The 22,450-nt window shown below is 47.6% G+C and overlaps 1 protein-coding gene across 2 annotated transcripts in view; it reads left to right on the top strand.

The window, feature by feature from the left end:
* The window catches only part of LOC144735413 (uncharacterized), a 29,710-nt gene that overhangs the window by 5,956 nt on the left and 1,304 nt on the right, over window positions 1-22,450 (top strand). The window contains exon 1 of one of the 2 annotated variants that reach the window (XM_078617814.1): window positions 21,386-21,989. The exons of the other annotated variant lie outside the window; for it this stretch is intronic. Coding sequence (XP_078473940.1) covers window positions 21,513-21,989 — 477 coding nt within the window. The 5' untranslated portion in view covers window positions 21,386-21,512. Of the gene's footprint in view, window positions 1-21,385; window positions 21,990-22,450 lie in introns of those variants that run through there. 2 annotated transcript variants of the gene reach the window in all.

Here is a 22,450-nt window from a genome sequence, read left to right as displayed (position 1 = left end):
GAAGCAGTAAAATATTATAAGCGCATGTTGATTTTAAATGTGGAGGGAAACACTGGAGGACCAAGAGAAAAATCCATGCCACCAAGACATGTAAACTCCACATGTGCAGGCTTCAAGGTCGGGACTGAACCCACGACACGACCTCCTGCATACCAGGTGATTTCGTGGTAATTTAGTTGAAGGTGGATTGGTCACGAGTCCCTCACCACCATCCAGAGCCCGCGTATGTCGCTGTGGTGGCTACAAGCGTGATGAGGGGAACAGCCAATTGTAAATCGGCCTTCCCTCCATAGCATTGCTCACAGTCACCACAGAGTTACTGACCAGCACCACTGAGGAGATAAGGGGATTTGCATAACTAGTGGAGAGTGGTAGTGTATTGCTTTGTGCACTGCGCTACAAACCCGTCGATCAGAGTTTCATTCCTGTTCATGGCCAACACTGATCACGATTATCTTCACTAACCCTGGGCCTACCCTAGGTCGACTCCGCCTTAAATGAGTACCTGATATGGTGTGTAAACATCGCCACTCGGTAGACAAAGTCGGCCGGGCGTGATGCTTGCTGGTGCTCATTTGAGACTGAGTCGACCTAGGGGAGGGGAGGCTAGCACACACAGTTACACACACAGATACCAAGTTGCATACACAGACTCGGCTAAACACGCACACAACTACACAAGCAGAGTTGCACATGATGACCCTGGGCTCGAGAACATTGTCAACAGAAGCTGCGGCCGTTCAAACACGAATACCGGGAAGTTGCTGAAGTTGCTGACGCTAAAACCCAGCTGTGTGAGCACTGCATGGAGGGGTTGGTGAGGGCCAGTGGGAGGGCGATATGGAGATTTATAGAAGCCAAATACTGGAAGCACATGTTTCTAAGTGTGGAGGGAGAAAAATCCACGCGACCACGGGGAGAACACTCGAACTCCAAATAGGGTCAGGGGTGTCAGGGTCAGTGATACACCGACGACCTCCTGTATACCATGAAAGGTAGGTAACATCTCTCCAGTGTGAGATGTTAACTGTTAAGAACAGCATCACTATAACTCTCAATGCCTATGAACGAAAGCCAAGCAGATCTGAGCTGTTACAGTACCTGGATGTGTGCACACCATGCACAGAAAGGTTGTCATAGGGTTGCGGGGCCATGTTTTGTTTATATCCACTTGTACTATGCGACTGTGCTGCCTGCTTTAACCAATCCCCACTGACCAACTAGGGTGAAGTTTGGTCAAACGGCCTCCACAATCAGCACGGCGTGGGAGGGCCTACATCCAGCAGTGGATTGAGAAAAGACCTCTATGCTCCTACGGGTATTTTGCGGCGCTCATCTCCACCAGTGGAAATTCCACATTCCCATGGGAGGGAACATGTTTAACAACCACTGACTTCGCATGAAGTGGTACCTATTTTAAGACCCTGTAGAGATGACAATGATGGCTTGCTTTCGTCAACCGTTTGACCCTACAAGAAATCTGATATACGAACAAGAATGGTGTTGCAATAGTCCAGCTGGTAGCCAACGATTCTACATGGCAGAGTGTTTGCTATGGCAACTGTCAGCATCGGTCAGAGCATTAAAGGAAGGGTAACATCCAAGGTTTGCTAGTGGTTAGACACTAATTGGAGAGACAGTGATGAGTAGATTGAGGCAGTGAAGGGGACCCTAGTGTTCTTCTTTCACATGGCTACTGATGTAGATGCAGAGTGTTGTATATATGCCTAATTTTTACGTAATTGTTTTTAGATCTGAATTTAGCGCTGTGGCACAAACACGCGATGAAACCCCCCCACTCCACCCCCCCCGATGTCTCGCCCACACAAAAGACATCTGGAGGTTAATGGGAGCTAATGAGATTCCTGGGGAAACCCCAAATTTGACTTCAAGAGGAAACCGCAATGAAAGAGACAACACGCAATATAGGAAACAACACCACGCAATAGCGGAAATGACACACAGAGACAGAACCAGAGGGGACCAGGGGCCTCTACTGGATAGCGAAATCTACCTAACTACCTAACGGGGGTTAAACATTACAAACTGGCTGGGGAAAGTTTAAAAGTTCAGCAGTAGAGTTCTAAGCTTATCTATATCTTCAACATCAGGATATGAAAGCATAACTTGAGAATAAGAAGTGCAGATCCTTGGCGATACAGACAACAGTACCCTCGGAATGTCCTTGGTAACAATTACTCTATGTCACAAATCTTGGTTAAGCATAAACCAAATAATTATGGTAGTATTAGACCAAGAATCATTCAAAACAGATACAATACGAATTATTTTAATCACACACGACCAAGATAATATGTATTCCAGGAGATCAGAGCCTCACCAACCGCCTTTGTCTTCCCAGTAGCTAACATAGCAGGTGGTAGCAGGAAATTATGCTATGCGGGGGCACCTCTAATATATTAAATACCATGCGAGAGTTCCTACTGCGACGTGATTGCTGCGAACGCTGCTCAAAACGTATTTTGGATCTCTTGCAGAGTCAAGGACTGTGAGAAGTTGTACTGTACTAAGCTATAAGAGGTGTGCGAAAGTATTATTTTTCCTTTCATACTTACAACCCGTGATGGGAGGATGTAAGAACGCGGCTCAAAACGTAAACGGAAAACATGACGGTAGTTAAAGACATCTGGACAACAAAGGTCACGACTTCAATTTGACAGCTGCTCCGTTGTGACAGAAAACCGACCAATGACAGACCAAGGAGCGAAATCAAAGGAATTCGGGTCCTTTGTGACTTCTCAGCCTGCGCCTGAGGCGGAAAATTTCGAATATAAGCAAGAGCACAACCACAAAAATCAGATCTGCGAGAGGCAGACTCCTGAAAATTGCCCTCGTGACTGGCAATTGATAGGGAGCTCTGCACTGGCAGAAGCCACGCATCATGGGGAGTTTGTTTTATATTTTCATTTGTGTCATTGGGACAGACACTGCAAGCTAGGGGGCCGTCCATAAATGATGTCAAACATCTAGACATGACATCCAAGATGAATGGGTACTCGGACCGCATTATTCGCAAAGCTGCTTCTCCAGCCAGGGAGAAACCACCCCCTGAGACGCCGATCAAAACCATCATGTTACCATACATAGCAGGCGTTACCAAAAATATTTCCAAAACCTTAAACAAACACAAGATCAAGGTCCGATTCAGTACAGTTCACAAAACCCATGACCTAATCCCATCTGTGAAGGATGTCATTCCTGACATACAATACCCTGGAGTCTACGAACTAAGTTGCACATGTGGTGGGTGTTACATTGGGGAAACGAAACGACATGTCTCGGACCGTGTTCGCGAGCACAAGTCAGATCTGAAACATGGCAGAACTAACATCTCCACCGTGGCTGGCCATTGTTATAACGCTGAGGGCTCTCATGATATTGTTTTTTTCCGAGACCAAGGTACTCTGCAAACCTTCAGGCTACTATCAAAGGTTTGTTCATGAAGCCATCCAGATATATAAACATAGACATAACTTCAACCGAGAAGATGGATACAAATTGAGCAATCATTGGAAGGATGTTATTAACCAGGTAAAACCTTAACTGCCTTTTGGTGTTGCCTTCATATCCGCATCTCCAGTTTATTTAGCCTCCTACTCCTAGCCCTACTCACTTCCCCTTCCCTCCCCGGACATTTTGTCGTGGCTTGCTCTTTAGTCCCTCCAGAGAGCAGCACTGCACTTCCCTGCTCCACTCCCCTCTCTACCTGGCTCTTCCCCCTCTTTTACCTATACAGCCCCTTGTTACAGCAGCCCTTTTGCCCACTTCAGCAATTATTTCTTGCTGTGGTTCTCCTACCTGATGACGGACGCCTGTGTTGCGCCTAAAACGTCGTGATTTAAGTAATTTTATTTTATACTTACGTGACTTTACCGAAAGAACCAAGAGTATCTATTAGCCAAACCTACACACTCGCATGTACCCTATTGTCTCGGGATATTTCTTTAATTTCATAATTTTACCAATGAATTCATGGATTCTAGATTTGAAGCTTTCGTGACTGCAAGGATTCATATTCTTAGGTTTTTTCGGTAAAGTCACGTAGGTAAAACATTAAAATTAATTAAAATAAAATAAAATAAAAATCACGACGTTTCGGAGGCAACACAAGTCTCCGTGATCAGGTGGGACCGTCACAGCCAGATTTGCTGCATCAAGTGAGGCAATGATTACATCTTGGATGTAATGATTACATCTTGGATGTAATCATTACATCTTGAATCATTGCATCTTGAATCATTGCCTCACTTGATGCAGCAAATCTGGCTGTGACGGTCCCACCTGATGACGGAGACTTGTGTTGCCTCCGAAACGTCGTGATTTTTATTTTATTTTACTTTCATTAATTTTAATGTTTTACCTACGTGACTTTACCGAAAAAACCTAAGAATATGAATTTATGGATGTCACACTAAACATTTATAAGCACCTATGTTATGAATCAACACACTCGCATGAATATTATTGCTTTGAGATATTTATTTTAATTGCATAACCTTACCAATGAATTCATTGATGTCCACTTTTGCCATTGCGGACATGTTTCTTTAACACGGTTCTGTATGAATATGGTGATTTTACGGACTTTCCTATCATCGTGTATTCTCGCGCTACTATGAGAAGTTAGCCTATTGTTCTATTACTTAGTTTAACAACCTAACCATTAAGGTTTAATTGTACGGATCGATGAGTAGGATATCTGATAGAGTACTGTTGTGGCAATTCCGATAATAAGTGTCTTTGCATGTTAGAGTGGTTCTGTTAGATATCAAAATTGCTTAACACAGAAGGGTCTGAGTGGTTCCTTTCTAAGTTCATACATAATTATCGTAATTATACTAACTGTATCCTGCAGTGAGATCTGAATCCTGAGACAGGAAATAATTACAATAAAATCATAATCAGTAAATGTTTTATGCGAGAATCATAATTATGATTATAGCTTTTACTGATTATAATCAGTAAAAGTTCAAGCGAGAATCATTGTATCATCACGATGGGTAATACACCCCTAGACAACGAAGCTAAGCATCAACAACAACAACAACCGCAATTCGCCACTAAGCTGTGGTGACGTCACTGCGATGCTTGTGCCAGGCTATGTGTACCTTGAGGCCACGTGAAGCGTCGAACGCCCGCTGGCAGGAGGTCACGGGGCAGACCCAGGTGCCACAAGTCGACTGACTGAGACGACTGGCTGATGCACCACCTGTGCCCCCTACTGTGCCAACTTGCTGTGCTTTAGCCACCTGGCGCTCCGCTCGTTGTTGTAAGCATCACTCCTCTGCCCTCCGTTATTGTTGGAGAGGGACTACCTCCAACTGCCCAGTAGCGTCCTTCACGAGCCTCCTCCACAGAGGCCGATCTTGTCACCGCTGATACCAGTTATCGGCAAGTCCACTCAGCTCCACATCCTCCTTTACCACATCACTCCATCTCTTCTCTAGTCCATGCCGCACCCGTTTAGCCCCCTCGATCCGGCAAAACAAAGGCTATTTAGGCAGGCGGTAGCTGGGCATGCGGACTACATGGCTCAGCCAACGCAGCCTTGCCTGCCGTAGGAGCTCACCGATGGGACTTTGGTCAGATCTTTCAAGGATTTGTGAGCTCCTCACACAATCCAGCCTGGTTAAAGCCAGGATGGATCGTAAGGCAGGCCAACATAAATGTTTCTAACCGGCGAAGATGTTCCATTAGGGGGGTCCACGTTTTGGAAGCGTAGAAAAGGGAGGGAATGACTGTGGCCGAGAAGACCTGGAGGTTCGTGCGGAGCGACAGACCAGGTATCTTCCACACAGCATTACGCAACCGATGAAAAGATAATGCCGCTCGACTGATTCGGAGTGAGACCTCTACTGTTAACCCAGAGCCGGTCATGAGCACACTGCCCATGTATGGGAAACTCTCCACTCTCTCCACAACTGCCCCATCACCAATTGGGAGTTGTGGGGGTGGATTGTCCGATGGTACAAAATACCCAGGCAGGTGCTTAGTTTTGGTGGGGCTGATGGTAAGGCCCCACCTCTTAGTGGCAAGCTCCAGGTTCAGCAGCAGCGCCTCCAACTCCTCCTCTGAGTGAGCAGCTATCACCAGATCGTCAGCATACGTAACATGGTTGAGCAATAGGGAGCCATCCTTTGATCGCACCCGGGCATCGATCAGCCTCCCATTGTATCTGTACCAGATGGAAATTAATCCGGTACAGCCATTGAAGGCTTCACGAACTGCATGGTCAAAATAGATGTTAAACAATGTGGGAGCCAGAAGACATCCCTGTCGCACCCCAAGGTGTACAGAGATGGCTCTGACTCCCTGCCACATAGTTTTACCCGGGCCCGCTCACCATCAAGCTCCTAGCTTGGTAGTGTCTCATTCTTCACCTGAAGACGGCTGCTTGCGTTGTAGCCGAAACGTCGTGAGAATTATTTTATTATGTTTTATTTTTATTATTTTATTACTTCCCTTCTACGTGACTTTACCGAAAAAACCAAGAAGAAGAAAAATCATGAAGCAAAGGGTCAGGGACTCCAAAAGCACGAAGAACAACCCAGAGCCCAGGCCTACTGATGGTATCATAGGCCTTGACCAAGTCAATAAAGCAGAGATGTAGGTCTTGTTGGAATTCCCTACACCTCTGCTGTAGCAGACATACAGAAAATATGGCATCTGTGCAGGACTGCCCTTTCCTGAAACCACATTGGGTCTCCGCAAAGCGATGTTGAATAATCCTTGCCAGGACCTTTCCCGGCACACTGAGGAGTGAGATGCCCCTGTAGTTGTTAAAATTTGTACGGTCACCCTTCTTAAAGAGGGGGACCACCTGGGCATCCTTCCAATCCTGTGGCACCCGTCCAGTGGTTCAGCTTGTTGGTATGATGTCATGTAGGGCAGTCTGTGCACATACGCCACCGTCGCTCAGCATTTCACTTGGGAGATCATCTCTACCCGGTGCCTTTCCTGGTCTCAGACTCTGGATCGCCTTCAGTACTTTCTCAACAGATGGCACCTCAGCCAGCCACTCACAGCGGGAGACTTCTTCCTCCAATATTTAACGCACCGCAGCCTCGGCAGTGTCATCCCCACTTTGTCCCATGTTGTTTTCCTGGGTGAGGGATTTCCACTCCCCCAGGACCTCACAGAAATGTTCAACAAATCTACAAACCTGTTCCTGGGGGTCGGAGATCGGATCACCGTTTTTTCCCCTAATGATGGTAATAGGTGTGGCGCTGCAGGTAACTTTTTTGATGGAATTACAGAGCGATTTGTGATTGCGGGCCACTGAGGCAGACACCATCTCCTCAGCAACCCACGACCACCACCCATCCTTGCAGCGCCTCACGATTCTCCGAACCTCCGAGCGAAGGCTGCGGTAAGCCTCCTCATGCTCCGACGTGGGATGCTGTAGCCGATGAGAGTGGGCCTGTCGCTTTTTCTCAGCCAGCTTGAACACCTCCTCTGTCAGCCAGCGTCTCTGGGGAGGTCTGGACCGTGTTCCCAAAGCAGCCATTGCAGTTGCATGAGCCACAGTCCTAAACCTCGACATCAGGAGGACTGCCCTTTCCTGAAAGATGCGAACCCCAGCTGCAAGCGATGATGAAATTCTCGCTTGCAACTTTCATCAGTTAGCTGAGACCAGGCCACTATGGGTTTGAATGGGGTCCTGGGTGTACACCCACCACCGGAGTGGAAGAATGGCAGGCGCATCTTACAGATGTAGGGGTATTAATATACTCTCCCCATACTATTAGCGGGTAGCTCCCCCTTCTCGTCAACAGGGGGCGGAAGCGGGGTCACGCCAGTATAAAGGATCATGGCCCAAGGGGCCAACGCCAATACCTGGGAAAACGGATCCTGGGACACAATCCCCAAACCCCGGGAGGGGGCATTAGGGGATGATGTCACCTTCCAGAAGGTTCTGGAAGGGAGGCGTGGCTAGGGCAGAGCAAGCCACGGACCTGTATATAAGCCGGACCTCTGAAGGGTCCGGCTCAGTCATCTCCAAGCTGAAGACCGAAAACGGAGCTGAAAATAGGACCCTGGACCCCAAGCTCCGTTGTCCTTTAAAGGGCCGGAGCTCAGTGAGGCCAGTGGTCAGGAGAGGATAGGACCCTGGACCCCAACCTCCGTTGTCCTTCTAAGGGCCGGAGCTCAGTGAGTCTAGTGGTCAAGACCTGGAGACCGTTGGACGGTCGGGTCAGCGTGGCCTCCTCTAGGGCCCCTAGCTGGAGGGTCAGAGCTAGCGTGGTCCCAGTGTTAGGAGGCAGTGTAGCCCGGAGGCCATACCTCCTTAGGTATCAGGTGGAGGGCGGCCATTACCCCTTTATGTTAGGGACCTTGTACTCAGTGTAGTTAAATAAATATTGTGTTTTCTCACCTACGTTCTCCTCTGGTTCCTGACCCACTACACAGAAGACAAGTCGATGGTCAGTGGACAGATCAACTCCACGGTAGGTCCTGGTGTCAAGGACATGGGCCCGCATCCGCTGTTCTGTCACTATGTAGTCCAGCAGATGTTCTTGCTTGGACTCGGCATGCATCCACGATGTAGTGTGGATGCGCCAATGCCAGAACAGCATGTTGGTAATTACAAGCCCATGGGCTGCACCAAAATCGTGCAGCCTCCTGCCGTTGTTATTGAGCTGATCTGGCCCATGTCTTCCAATTACTCCAGACCAGGTGCCAGCATCATGACCAACTCGGGCATTGAAGTCACCCAACAAGATGACTCTATTCCAAGGGGCCACTTTAGCTAGTACCTGTGACAGGAGGTCATAGAAGCCATCTGACTCATCCGCATTGCCTGCATCCCTCCACGGATGTTCGTCTTCAGTGGGGGCATAACTAACTGCTACCACCACTCCTCGCCTCTGGTTGACTGGAAGGCGAGCCCAGAGTAGCCTGGGGCTTACAGCTTCCCACACCTCACCGCCACACCCTGTTGTTTGGCAGTCTCCTGCCCCGAGTAGAGGACTGTCTACCCCTCCTGGTGGCAGGAGCCAGAGCCGGTCCATTGGACCTCCTGAATACCACAGAGATCCAGGCGGTACCGGTCCAGCTCCCGACAGAGGAGTGGCAACCTCTCCTCCACAGTGAGCATTCGAACATTCCACGTGGCCACACGTAGTGGTTTTTTGTTGTTTCTGGAGGAGCTCCGAGGGTAAGAATTTAGTCTCCTGGCTCCGTAAAATGGGGTTTGGCCAAGAGACGTCATAGACGCCTGTCCCCCCGGGGCCTCCGGTACAAGCTTATTAATTAGATATTTTAAACGTGGGTTAGTGGTGATTAATTGAAGGTGGGGGGGGGGGGGGGTGGTTTCCAGCCCCTTGCACCCATCCAGAGCCCACATTTCGCCACTGTGGTAGTTACAAACGCCATGGGACGAAAAGCCAATTGGAATTCGCCCTCACCACACGGCACTGACCACGACAGCGTTGCCCATCCGGCACAACGAGGAGGTAGGGGGTTGTTTTGCTGGACTAAGCATCACACGCACCGTCACACACACATGATACGCCCCTAGACAACGAAGCCGAGCATCACAGCACACACATCAATCACAAATAACCACACGCACAGAATACACCCCTAGAAAACGAAGCCGAGCCAATAATAATATACGTAACCACACGCACACCTATTGATCATAATACAAATTTACACACACAGACAATAATACTCCTATACACATACAAATAGATCATATACATACATTTTCACGTAATATTTTACACACATTTAATCACACATACGATTGGTCACATTACACTTATATTCAATTAACATCAATGAACGTGAAATACACACGTGGAATTATTGTATTATTTTCGCCTAATTGCATAATTTCACAAATTTGCATAATTTAAGACATTTTAATATTTAAAAAAAATTACGAAAAAATATATACAACAAGAGCAACAACGATAATTTCACGTTGAGATAGTCAAGCCAGAAAGCCGCGTCAGGAGTAGCAGAGTGAATGGCTGTGATGACTCCTTGGTATTGTGGATTAGGCATTGCATCGTTATATGTTGTACGGACTGTTCTGGATGACCAGCCACACATTGAAGCGATTTTTATTGTTCCTTTGTGCATCAGCTATTCGCATCTGCCATCGTTATTCATTGTAACCTATATCCATTGTAATTTATATGAAGACATTAACTCCGCCCCGCCCCTGGTCCTCGCACCTGATTGGCTCACAAGTGGCGACATCACATGTGTCCCTCTATTTAAGACCAAAGCAGGATGATTTCTCCACAACTCTGGCTGTCGCCTGATGATGCTGGTTGGAATTATTGGTGAAACGTCGTACTCAAAATGTAAATGCTATGGGTTTATTCTACAACACACCGATATGCTGAAGTGGTAACTAATTGGTATGCTTTGCTTACGGGACAAACATTACTAACGGGCTGTGTCGGGTGGTAGCGGCTTTAAAAACATTACTAACGGGCTGTGTCGGGTGGTGGCGGCTTTAAAAACATTACTAACGAGCTGTGTTGGGTGGTGGCGGCTTTAAAAACATTACTAACGAGCTGTGTTGGGTGGTGGCGGCTTTAAAAACATTACTAACGGGCTGTGGCGGGTTTAACGACACATTTATACGTACGCGATATCACCAAAACAATACCTCGATTAGTGATAATATTGGTCACGAAAGCGTGTTAAACTGAAGGCAATGATGATTAGAGATAGGAGCGCAAGCCTCACGTGCACAGAAAGCCACGCCCAGCAGTGTGTAGACATTTCAGAGTACAGGGCACACCCCCAATTCAGATTTTGGTGGACTCCGTGCTGAGGGACTGAGCTGTGCTGTTGTGACGTGGATGGCGATGCGGGGGTGGCTCTCGTCATATTGCAGGCACACAAATGCTCCTCGGAAGGCTTTGAAATGAAGCATTTGCGTTTCACAAACCTCCGGTATTCATCTGGTGTGGAGTTGCCCACTTCTCAGCAGGAAAGAACACAACGCAGAGTATTTACTTATCGTCTCCGAACTGTATTATTTTTATTGTTGTCGTCACTTCAGCCGACCTGTCCCCTCGTTACAATTCACAGGAGGAGAGGGACAGGATGGGCCGGCTACACTCGGTGCCGCGATTCGGATATTTTGGCAGCAATTGTCATTTGTCTGCTTCGAGGTATATGGAATTATTGAACACACAACATTTTTCCTGTTGCGTGTGTCCAATTTCAGATAAAATGCAACAAAAGACACCTGCCTGTAACACCTATAGGGTTTGCAGATGTGCCACAGCCCGGCATCTTGGACTCAGGTTCCGTGGGTGGGTCTAAGGACACTGGCGAGGGCGTAGCGTTGGCTTGACACTTTTACAAATCAAATAAATTGAATTGTGCTGGGTGACCCTGGCAATCCGGTGGATGAGAAATATAAGATGTGTTTAGAATTTGGCCCGATGTTCCCTCTTACTTCCTGGTTATCAATATTCCATGTAATTATATTTAATTATCTCTTTCCTTTACTGCCCACATTTCTCTTTTCAAAATGATTCCCCCTGGCACCTGGCTAGTGATGAACCAACAAGGTTCCGGAGGCCCAGGCAGAAGAGTGACCAAGTTCTGTGGGGTGAATAAGGCACCGCACTCAACTAAGGAGACACCGGGGACTGATCACCCTCGATGTTCTCCAGACCCATGAAGCGAGTAGCTATCAAGCTGTCACAGAGTCCTTAAGGTATATCTTGCATCCAGATGCTAGGTCGACTTGTTCCGGTGTTATAGTGGAAAGGTCTGGTGATTTCCTTCATAGGAGACAACTGATTACATCTTTACTCTTTGGTTCTTTCGGTAAAGTCACATAGATAGATAGAAAACTAATAGATCACGACGTTTCGATCGCAAAACAAGCAACCGTCATCAGGTGAAACAAACACAGCAGGCGAACTGCTGACATAGGAAAAAGAGCTGCTGCCACAAGAGTTTATATAGAATTTTGGTAGGCCCAACCTTAGGGGAAGTGGGCGGAGCTAGAGAAGGAATTTGTACGTAAATTTTAATGTGAGAGATTAGCATGTCAATGTGAGATTGCCCAGCCACCGGAGGTGTGCCAATGAGAAGATTAGCATGGCAATATTCTTGGTTCTTTCAGTAAAGTCACGTAGGTAAAGAAAAAAAATCACGACGTTTCGGGCGCAACACAAGCGTCCGTCATCAGGTGGTAACAATTAAATGTATTTATTTTTATCTTTTTTTTTACCTACGCGACTTTACCGAAATAACCTAGAATATGGATCCTTGCAGTCACGAAAAGTTAAATTCTAGCATGCCAATGTCAGAGAGCAATGTTAGAGAGCTGGGCAAGAGGAACAAAAAAACCCTAAGAGTAAGAGATACACATGGAGAGAGAGAGATACACACAGAGAGAAAGACAGAGAGAAAGACACACTCAAAAAACGCACACACACAGAGACACACAGAGAGGGACAACCCACACACAGAAAGGGACATCCACATAGAAAGAGACACACATAAAGACACACAAGCACATAGAGAAAGACACACACAGAGACACACAGAAAAGGAGACACACACAACCTAGAGAGACACACGTAGAGAGAGACCCACACAGAGAGAGACACATAAGGAGACACACATAGAGACACAACACAGAGCGACACAGAGAGAGACGCACACAGAGAGACACAAAGAGAGAGAGAAACACGCATAGAGACACGTACAGAGAGAGACACACACAGAGAGACACACAAACAGAGAGACACCCACATAGACAGAGACACACACACAGAGAGACAATCACAGAGAGAGAGACACACAGAGAGAGACGCACACAGAGAGAATACTTTAATGGAAAAAATTGAGATGGACACCATCAAGGCATCCACTCTCCGCCCGTCCTTGTGGAAGAGGTACGTGGATGACACGTTTGTCATCTCGCCACATGGCCGACCGGTTGTAAACCAATTCTTCAACCACATCAATTCCATACACCCAGCCATCAAAGTCACCATGGAGGTAGAAAAGAATGGCATGCTACCCTTCGCCGATGTCCTAATAAAAAAGAGACTAAATGGTTCAAGGAGCCATCCTGTCTACAGGAAAGTAACCCATACTGATGCCTACCTAAAACCTGATTCCTACCACCATCCATCCCAGAAGAATTCCCTCACCAAAACGCTATACCATAGAGCTCAATGTATCTCCGACCATGAACACCTAACCAGTAAATTCCAACACGTACACCAAGCACTCAAGGCAAATTAATATTCTAACTACACAATCCGCAAAGCCATCACCCCAACCATGAGGAAGGAGCCATCTGAGGATCCAATGAAAACCATCACCTTGCCATACATAGCAGGGGTAACCAAAAAGATTTCCAAAATAATGAACAAACACAAGATCCAGGTCTGATTTAACACAGTACATAAAATTCGTGATCTGATCCTATCTGTGAAGGACAAGATTCCTGACATGCAATATCCCGGCGTCTACAAACTAAGATGTATCTGCGGCAGCAGTTACATTGGGGAAACTAAGCGACATGTCTCGAACCGTGTTCGTGAGCATAAGGCAGATTTGAAACGCAGTAGGACCAATACTTCTGCCGTCGCTAATCATTATTTAAATGCGGCTGGAATTGATTTATCTAAGACGATGGTACTTTGCAAGCCTACTGGCTATCAACAAAGATTCGTTCATGGAGCTATTCATATATACAGACATAGACACAATTTCAACCGAGAGGATGGTTAAAAACTCGGCAATCATTGGAGAGATGTCATCAACCACTTTGGGTCATGACTTGATTTGTGTTTTCTTGTCAACCTCCACCGTCAGCAGTGTGGGTAGTGGAGCGAGGTGCAATGATTGCCTGGTGGCCCTTTGATTAGTGGAGATCCACTGCTCTCTGGTTCTTTCGGTATAATCACGTAGGTATAAAATAAAATAAAAATAAATCGCGACGTTTCGATTGCAACACAAGCAATCATCATCAGGTTGAAAAACCACAGAATGAAATGTTTTTGCTTAAGTGGGAGAGAGATTCCGTGGTGAGAGGGTATATAGGTAAGAGAGGGGGAGGGTAAAGGGAGGGGGTAGGGGAAGGGGAGCGTTGCGTGGACGCTAGGAGAGGGACGTGAAGCTGGACGGGGGGAAGTGGGCGGGGCTGGAAGTGGAAGGCTGAGAGAGCTGGGGATGCGTGGGGGGGGGGATGCAACAACAACGCCAGTGCAGCAACAATGCCAATGAAGCCAACAATGCCAATGCAGCAGCAATGCCAAACGCTGGGGATGCAATTAACTCGGCAAAATAAACTAGTGCCCGGCAAATATGATGGAACAGCCATAAACTGTTAAGGTTTTACCTGGTTAATAACATCCTTTTAATGATTGCTCAATTTGTATCCATCTTCTCGGTTGAAGTTACGTCTATGTTTATATATTTGGATGGATTCATGAACAAACATTTGATAGTAGCCCGAAGGTTTTCAGAGTAACTTGGTCTCGGAAAAAACAATATCATGAGAGCCTACAGTGTTATAACAATGGTCAGCTATGGCAGAGGAATTAGTTCTGCCGTGTTTCAGATCTGACTTGTGCTCGCGAACACGGTCCGAGACATGTCGTTTCGTTTCCCCAATGTAACAGCCACCGCAGGTACAACTTAGTTTGTAAACTCCAGGATATTGCATGTCAGGAATGACATCTTTCGATTTAAAGCTTTCGTGACTGCAGGGATTCATCTTCTTGGTTCTTTCGGTAAAGTCATGTAGAAGGGAAATAATAAAATAATAAAAATAAAATAAAAATTCTCACGACGTTTCGGCCACAACACAAGCATCCGTCCTCAGGTGAAGAAACAGAGCTGTCGGAAAGACAGCGTCCCAATGACATTACGGATTTTGTGTGTTGTATTTGCATCGGACCTGGATCTTGTGTTTGTTTAAGATTTTGGAAATCTTTTTGGTCACACCTGCTTTTGATCGGATTCTCAGGGGGTTGTTTCTCCATGGTTGGAGAAGCAGCTTTGCGAACAATGCAGTCCGAGTACCCATTCATCTTGACGGGCTGGTGTACGTGTTCCAGTAACCTCTTACCACGGCATCTCTCCCACTTCAGCAAAAAAAAAATTGCTGTGGGTTTCCCGCCTGATGATGATTGCTTGTGTTGCGCCAAAAACGTCGTGATTTATTTTATACCTACGTGACTTTACCGAAAGAACCAGAGAGTATGGATTCCTGCAGTCACGACAGCTTCAGAAATAGATTAGACCCACTGCGTTGACGTTGCTTTCTCCTACATTAACATTTGCTGCCGCGCCCATGCTGTTGACACACTTGGGCTACGCCCATCTCTAAACCTTTATAAACAGTTTGCCTTTCAAGGCTAATCCCTCTTTTCTTGATGACGACCGCTTGTGTTGCGATCGAAACGTCGTGGTTTTTGTTTCTAGTTATATTTTTTATTTTTATTATATTTAAATAACAGTCTACATTAGTAGATTTTTTTCACTTTATATTGTATTATTCTTTTTCTATCTACGTGACTTTACCGAAAGAACCAAAGAATATGACTTCCTGCAGTCACGAAAGTTTTAAGTCAAAATTTTATCAACGTACGTTCAGAGTATTTGGCTTTGACGATAAATGTCCTATGCACCTCTATGCATCTCTATGCGTCTGTAATGCCCACATGTTGATCGCTTCTGAAAAAGAGCTACTAGCTAAACGTGAGCCTGAGCTGGTAAAATACAATAAAAAAAATCGCGATGTCCACATTGCGACTTTTAACGGCCTTGTACTGCTCTGCGGCGCAGTGCACATCGCGGTGTCAATGTCCTCTGTATCCATCTGGCCGTGGACAGATGGACACAGAGGGCGTTTAAAACAATAAACACATTTTTTTTATTTTATTTGACCAGGTTAGGCCCACTGAGCTACGTAGCTCTTTTTCAGAAGCGACCTTGCTGCCACAAATGATAGCTCACAGAAACTGGCTTACGATCATTTCGGAATTTAAAACAGCCAAATACTCTAAACGCACGATGCTGATTATAAATGTGGATGGAAAAACTGGAGGATCCGGAGAAAAATCCACGCGACCACCACGGGCAGTAGAGAAAAAGAGAGAATACGCCAAACTCCAAATATACAACAGGCATCGTCAGGGTCGGGATCGAATACTTGACCCTCTGCATACCAGGCGAGGGAGGTAACATCATGCCACCTCCACCACACAGGTCCTTTCCGCAAACTACAAATCAGCTCACGCTTCCGTTGGTTACTAAGCCTCTACCTGACAGCCTCAATTCTTATCCACACCAACCGTGTGGTGCCTGTATCCATAGCAACCATCATCCCCAGCAGCCTGTCTCCATAGCAACCAACACCAACCGTGTGGATTATGGTTGCTAGGGAGACAGGCACCACACGGTTGATGTGAATGTTGGTTGCTATGGAGACGGGCACCACACGGATGCCATGGATGCTGGTTGCTATGGAGACAGGCGCCACACGGTTGGTGTTGATGATGGTTGGTATGGAGACAGGCGCCATAGAACCAGCATCTACATCATACATGTGGCGCCTGTCTCCATAGCAACTAGCATCCTCAGCAATTGTGGTGCCTGTCTCCATACCAACAAGCATCCACAGCAACTCTGTGGGGCTTTTCTCCATAGCAATCAACATCAACATAAACTGTGGAACGTGTCTCCGAGGAGAACCACCATCTGTGTTAATCAGCCGTTTGCATTTAACACGGTAAAAAACACTTGCATTGATAATTTTTTATCACTAGATGGCAGCACAGCCTTAACAAGCAGAGTCAGAAAAATATCCTTAAGACTGCAGCGTTCCCCAACCTTTTTGGCACCCGGGACCGGTTTCGTGGAAGACAATTTTTTCACGGACCGGGGGGGGGGTCATCATTGGATCTTTCCCCGTTTTCAAAGAAGCTCTCCAGCGACGTTTGTTTTTTACTCATGTTGGCAAGGGGTTAGCAGCTTGTGGGCTTACCAAAACTGTGACTGAGACAAGTGCGCATTGTGGGAAAGAGGCGCGGATGGAAGTGGTCAATAAAACAATGGGGGCGGGCCACGCGCGAACTCACCGCTCACCTCCTGCTGCTGTGCGGCCCAGTTGCTAACAGGCCACGGACCGATACCGGTCCGCGGCCCGCGGGTTGGGGACCGCTGCTTAAGAGGATGCTTACAGACTGCTGGGGAAAGTGCTGTTAGCACGGCACACGAGGGAGTGGGCGGCCGCCTTTGTCTCCCTCGTGGTGATGTTTACACACTGCTCCAGGTACTCATTTGATGCTTAGTCGACCTAGGCGAGGCCCAGGACCGCACCCAATATTCGCTACTGATATTAGTCGTGAGCAAGATTCAAACTCCCGTCTCCGGATTTGTAGCGCAGCGCGCTAACCGCTATATCACCACTCCAACAAGCAAAGACGAATACACAGGGGATCACACGTGGAGATTTCTCAAATTAAATACCACTGGAATCACTTATTGAAACTATGCCGTCATCGAAAATGTATTACACTGCACGAACCAAAGACGATCAAAAGTCCTTCACCTCCTGGTCTGGAGAGGTCATGAGACCCACTGGACAATGACAACAAAGGCAATGCACGTGTGTTCATGCAATTACCATAAACTAACTTCTTATATAATGTTTACATGATGGGTTTGACCCTATCAATAATAAATGAAAGAAAAATATTCCCCCATATTCTTAGAAATATTCCCCCATATTCTGTATACACACACCCTACTCCCTACACTCTGTATACACACAGCCTACTCCCTACACTCTGTGTACAGATGTAGGGGACTGTATATCGGAGTTATGGTCGAGGCACACGTTGAGATGCAGTGGACGTATAGGCATGGGAAACTGTAAGGGGAAATATTGGGCAACGCACACGTTGAGTTAATTAAGAGCGGGTGGTCTGTCCACGTGGGGACATGGTCTGATAAGGAGAGTATATGAGAGGGAGCCCGAACTAAGTTCGGAGCACAAGGCTGTGACAAGACTGTAGAGAAACGACCAAGGCGTGGTGCAGCTGGGATGTATTCAACAGAGCTGTACCGACTATCTAAACCGAAATAAAGTCTTACCCTTTTTGAAATGGACGCCTCACAGGAACTCCTTTACACTGGTGGCAGCGGCGGGATGTCATCCTTGACATACTAATGAAAAACCCGAAGAGGAGCTCAACAAGAAGAGGGGGTGCCGTCCCTAAGCGCCCCGGGTCCCCAAGACCTGGATGCCAGCGGGAGCCGGACCCCGTTCGACACCACATTCACAGGAGAACCCGAAATGTCACCCTGGGAGAACTCCAAGGAAGGGTGGAGACAGCTGATGGAGGAAGTCGATCGCATCACCTTGTCGATTGATAGGCTGATAATGAAGATCGTCGATGAGAGAGAACTGGGCCGGGTCAACGAGGCGCAGCATGGACAGCCGGCGCCCCTCGCAACATGGCAGGCAAACAGTCTAGAGCCAGAACTGTCGCCACTCCTCGACGGGCTGGAGCAGTCCTGGAGCATTCGCCCCTCTTCGTAGCTTGGAGAATAAGGATCGACCAGCCTGTACAGCAGGGGTCCCCGCACCAACTGAGCCACAGCCCCGGACAACCTCTGAACCAACCCAGAGCTTGTCAGGGCGAGTACGAAGGCTTGGCCCAATCAAAGAGTTTGCGGCCACCGGAGTCGACTGGGTAGCCTTCGTGAAGCGTTTTGAAGCAGCCATCAGGGTCAGTTGTTGGAATGAAGAAGAGGCCCTCCGAGCACTGCCCACAGTGCTCGATGATGGGGAGCTGACGGCCTTCTGCACCATCCCAGAGGCTCAACGCACCACAATACAACAGGCCTTTGAAGAGATGGAGGAAATATGCTGCCCTGCCATTCAGCACCAGGCAACAGTTGTCAAACTGGCGGCGGGAAGAGAACGAGCAACCGATGGCCTTCTGCAGTGCCCTTCTGGCACTCACTAAAATGACATTTCCCAGAAAGGACGAGGCGGACAGAGACGCACTGGTGGTGGATAAAATATGGGGGGGTCAACCAAAGAAGTGGAATCGTACAGCCCATTGTGCCAGAGAGCGACCAGACTTTGCTGTGGTTCACGAGGTGCCTCCCGGCACATGAAGAGGTAAAAGTATCGATCCTGATGGCGGCGCATGTGACGGAGATGACGGATAACGGAGGAGCCTGGGAGTCTACAGAGAAACCGTAAACAGCAACGGCTACCGCTGGACCCAACGTGGCCAGCGATCTTCAAGCTACCTTGGGGAGGATGGCGGCAACCATTCGCGAGTTCACCAACCCAAGGCACAATCGACAGGAGCAGCAACCATGACAGGGCCATGGAGAAATAAGGGAGTGGCCAGAGATCAACTGTTACCACTGCGGGAATCCGGGCCACATCACAAGAGGATGCCGGGGTGAAGTCGACCCGGCACAAGCAAGCTATCTCCGACCACCGCCGCGGGAATTTCCAAGAAATAATCAGGCTAGACGCAACACCACGGGCACTCGGCCAGATTGTGCAGATACCTCATCATCAAAACCCTCATCACCATCATCCCTGGCACCCCACTCGATCGCGGAAATCCTGTACGACACCACGGGACAAAATTAGCCAACATCTAAAACTAAATGTAAATGGTTAGCGATAAGGGTTGTAGCAGCAGCGACAGGGATGTCCGTGTTAGCAGGAGCGGTAGGAACAAATCTTGTTAGGGTGTAAGTGGATATGGGAGCCTCGGTCAGCATCATATCTACGCTCGTGTTTGGAATGTTACCATCGGCTGGCCGTCGCTTTGAGTGGGTGAACAGCAAATTTGTCGCAGAAAACGATGGTAGCTTGGGAATCATTGGCAAAGTAAAAACAGGGTTGTATCGTGACACCGTCAGGAGAGCGAATGCTTTTTTTGTGACCAGACACAGAAACCAGCACAGGGAAAAACGTGTGTGCCTGTACAAATGGGACAGCTCGATGTAAACCAGGACTCCCTGAATCGCCGAGCCTAGTGACACCGATAAATGCAACAATCGATAACGAGAACAAGCCGCTCGCAGATCATAATCACGGTCTGATGCAGACTGAATGGATCCGCTTACAAAAGGAGGACGACTCACTGAAGTCTCTTGCCGCACAGGCGGCAGAATCAGCCGAGGATATACAGCCAGGAGCGCCATTTGCAAAATGGTGAGGATTGTTGATGAAATGGGACCCTAAACTGCAGCGTTGCTGCGTGATAGTACATCCACGGACAGAACCTCACAACGAGCCGCTACCACCCGAAATATGGCTTGGCCATTTACGTGAAGAACACCATAATAATACGGCTTCCCACCAAATGCAAGAGAAGCCACTTACACCATCAGTATCAAGAAAGGGGAGCTGCACATCCCCCACGTGTACAAAGTCCCTATTTAAAAATGGCCAAAGCCAGCGCTCCCAAATGCACCAATCCCAGCCCTATACGTTGGCGACTTAAACAGCCACCATACTATGTGGGGCTATACGAAGACCTCACCGACTAAATGGCCACTGAAGATCTCCACCTGGTTTATGATCCTAAGCAGCGAGCTACTTTACACTCGCCTAGCGAGTGACGCGATTGCAACCCGGACCTCACCGTCGTTTCCAAATATCAAAGCGGGAGCACACATTTAAGGAAATATATGCAAGCTTACAATGTTGAGTCCATAGGAAGTGTCGAGTCTATGGATAGTTTTGATTTAAAGCTTTCGTGACTGCAGGGATTCATCTTCTTGGTTCTTTCGGTAAAGCCACGTAGAAGGGAAGTAATAAAATAATAAAAATAAAACATAATAATGGATAGTGTTGATTCTATCGATAGTGCTGCTCAACATACAGGGGAAGTTGATTCCAGTGGAGGGGTGGAAAGAAGGAGAAGGAGCTAAATCGGGATTGTGCACAGGGAGGAGGGACAGAGAGAGAGAAGATATGGAACGAAGAGGAGGAGAGAAGGAAACGTGGAAGGAGATGAGAGGTGAGATGATGTGGGGCAAGGATCCTGTTCCCTCCGTCACTCCCTCCCTCCTTTTTTTCGATCAGAAGAAACAAAATATTGCTTAGTTAATCGGCACTTTGCTTCATTCATCCTGTCGCTTTTTGTTGTTGTTTTGTTGTAAATTGTTGCCTTTTTGTGGCCTCTTTTTTAAATCACAAATCGAACATATTTACACATTTTCCCATGTAAAATATAACGCCACACTCCCCTCAGTGAGCATCCACTGTGAAGTAATAAGCCTGCAAAGCAATCCCCCCTCCCTCCCTTTCTCCATACCCTTTCCACGTAACCTCAGAAGAGGAACTAAATAACCGTACGGGGGGTACCCCCCAATGATTCGAGCCGCTATTAAAGAGCTCGCACCAACGGGAAGCGGTCCATCATAATCCTTCTTGGTGACTCGCCATCACCATCATTAGCAGAATAAGTAGCAGCATCATCATCACGATCACCACCATGATCACCACGGCAAAACAGCACCACCAGCCCGGGGTGCACCCCCACCGAAATAGCTTTTGGGAGTCTGTAGCAAAAAGCATTCCTCTAAGTAACGGCTTGGCCGCTCTGCTCATGACCGGAATCCAAGAGCTCTTCAACCACATCACCGACTGCCCCTGCAACTTTGGCGTGGCGTTCGGCTGGCTCACGCTCCTGGGCCCCGTCGTCATCATGGTCGTGTCCCTCGCCACCCCCGTCTGGAAGGCGTGCGGAGCTCAGCGCGACCACGCCGCGGGGACGCGTCTCGCGCGCTACGTCGTGCTCACGTTCGTGGCCTCCGTGGTGTGGCTCTGCGTGGCGCTGCTGAACTCCGAGGCCGTGTGCTGCATCCGAGGCAGCTACCCCAGCAACTCGCCGTGTCGCCGCAGCAAAGCAACCTACGAAAATGTCATTACTGGCATTGTACAATACGAGGAGTGCATCTCCGACTCTCGGGTATGGTGAACCTCAAGTCAACGCTTCCATTCCTATCATCGACTTCCCGCTCCAACCGATATATCACTCCTTCCCTTTATTAATGCTATCCCTTCCCTTTGATGCTGCTAATCCTGCATAATGCACGGGCATAAGTAGTACTAATCACATACCTGCATTTCCCATAAATATGCTAAATTTCTCTTGATATGCAAATTCTTTTGTCAAGGCGCCCTTCCCCCCCCCTTCCAACCTAGCTTATATATATGCTCCAAGCACGTGTGCTGTTTCATTCAGACGCAGTCGCCTCGACAGACCTGGTTTTCACCTGAGGACGGCTGCTTGCGTTGTGGCCGAAACGTCGTGATAATTATTTTATTATGTTTTATTTTTATTATTTTATTACTTCCCTTCTACGTGACTTCACCGAAAGAACCAAGAAGATGAATCCCTGCAGTCACGAAAGCTTTAAATCGAAATAT

The sequence above is a fragment of the Lampetra planeri genome, chromosome 55 (assembly GCF_965212315.1).
Source record: "Lampetra planeri chromosome 55, kcLamPlan1.2.h2, whole genome shotgun sequence".
Classification (NCBI taxonomy): Eukaryota; Metazoa; Chordata; class Hyperoartia; order Petromyzontiformes; family Petromyzontidae; genus Lampetra; species Lampetra planeri.
The sequence above is the reverse complement of the archived record's forward strand: the minus strand, read 5'-3'. Positions and strand labels throughout refer to the sequence as shown.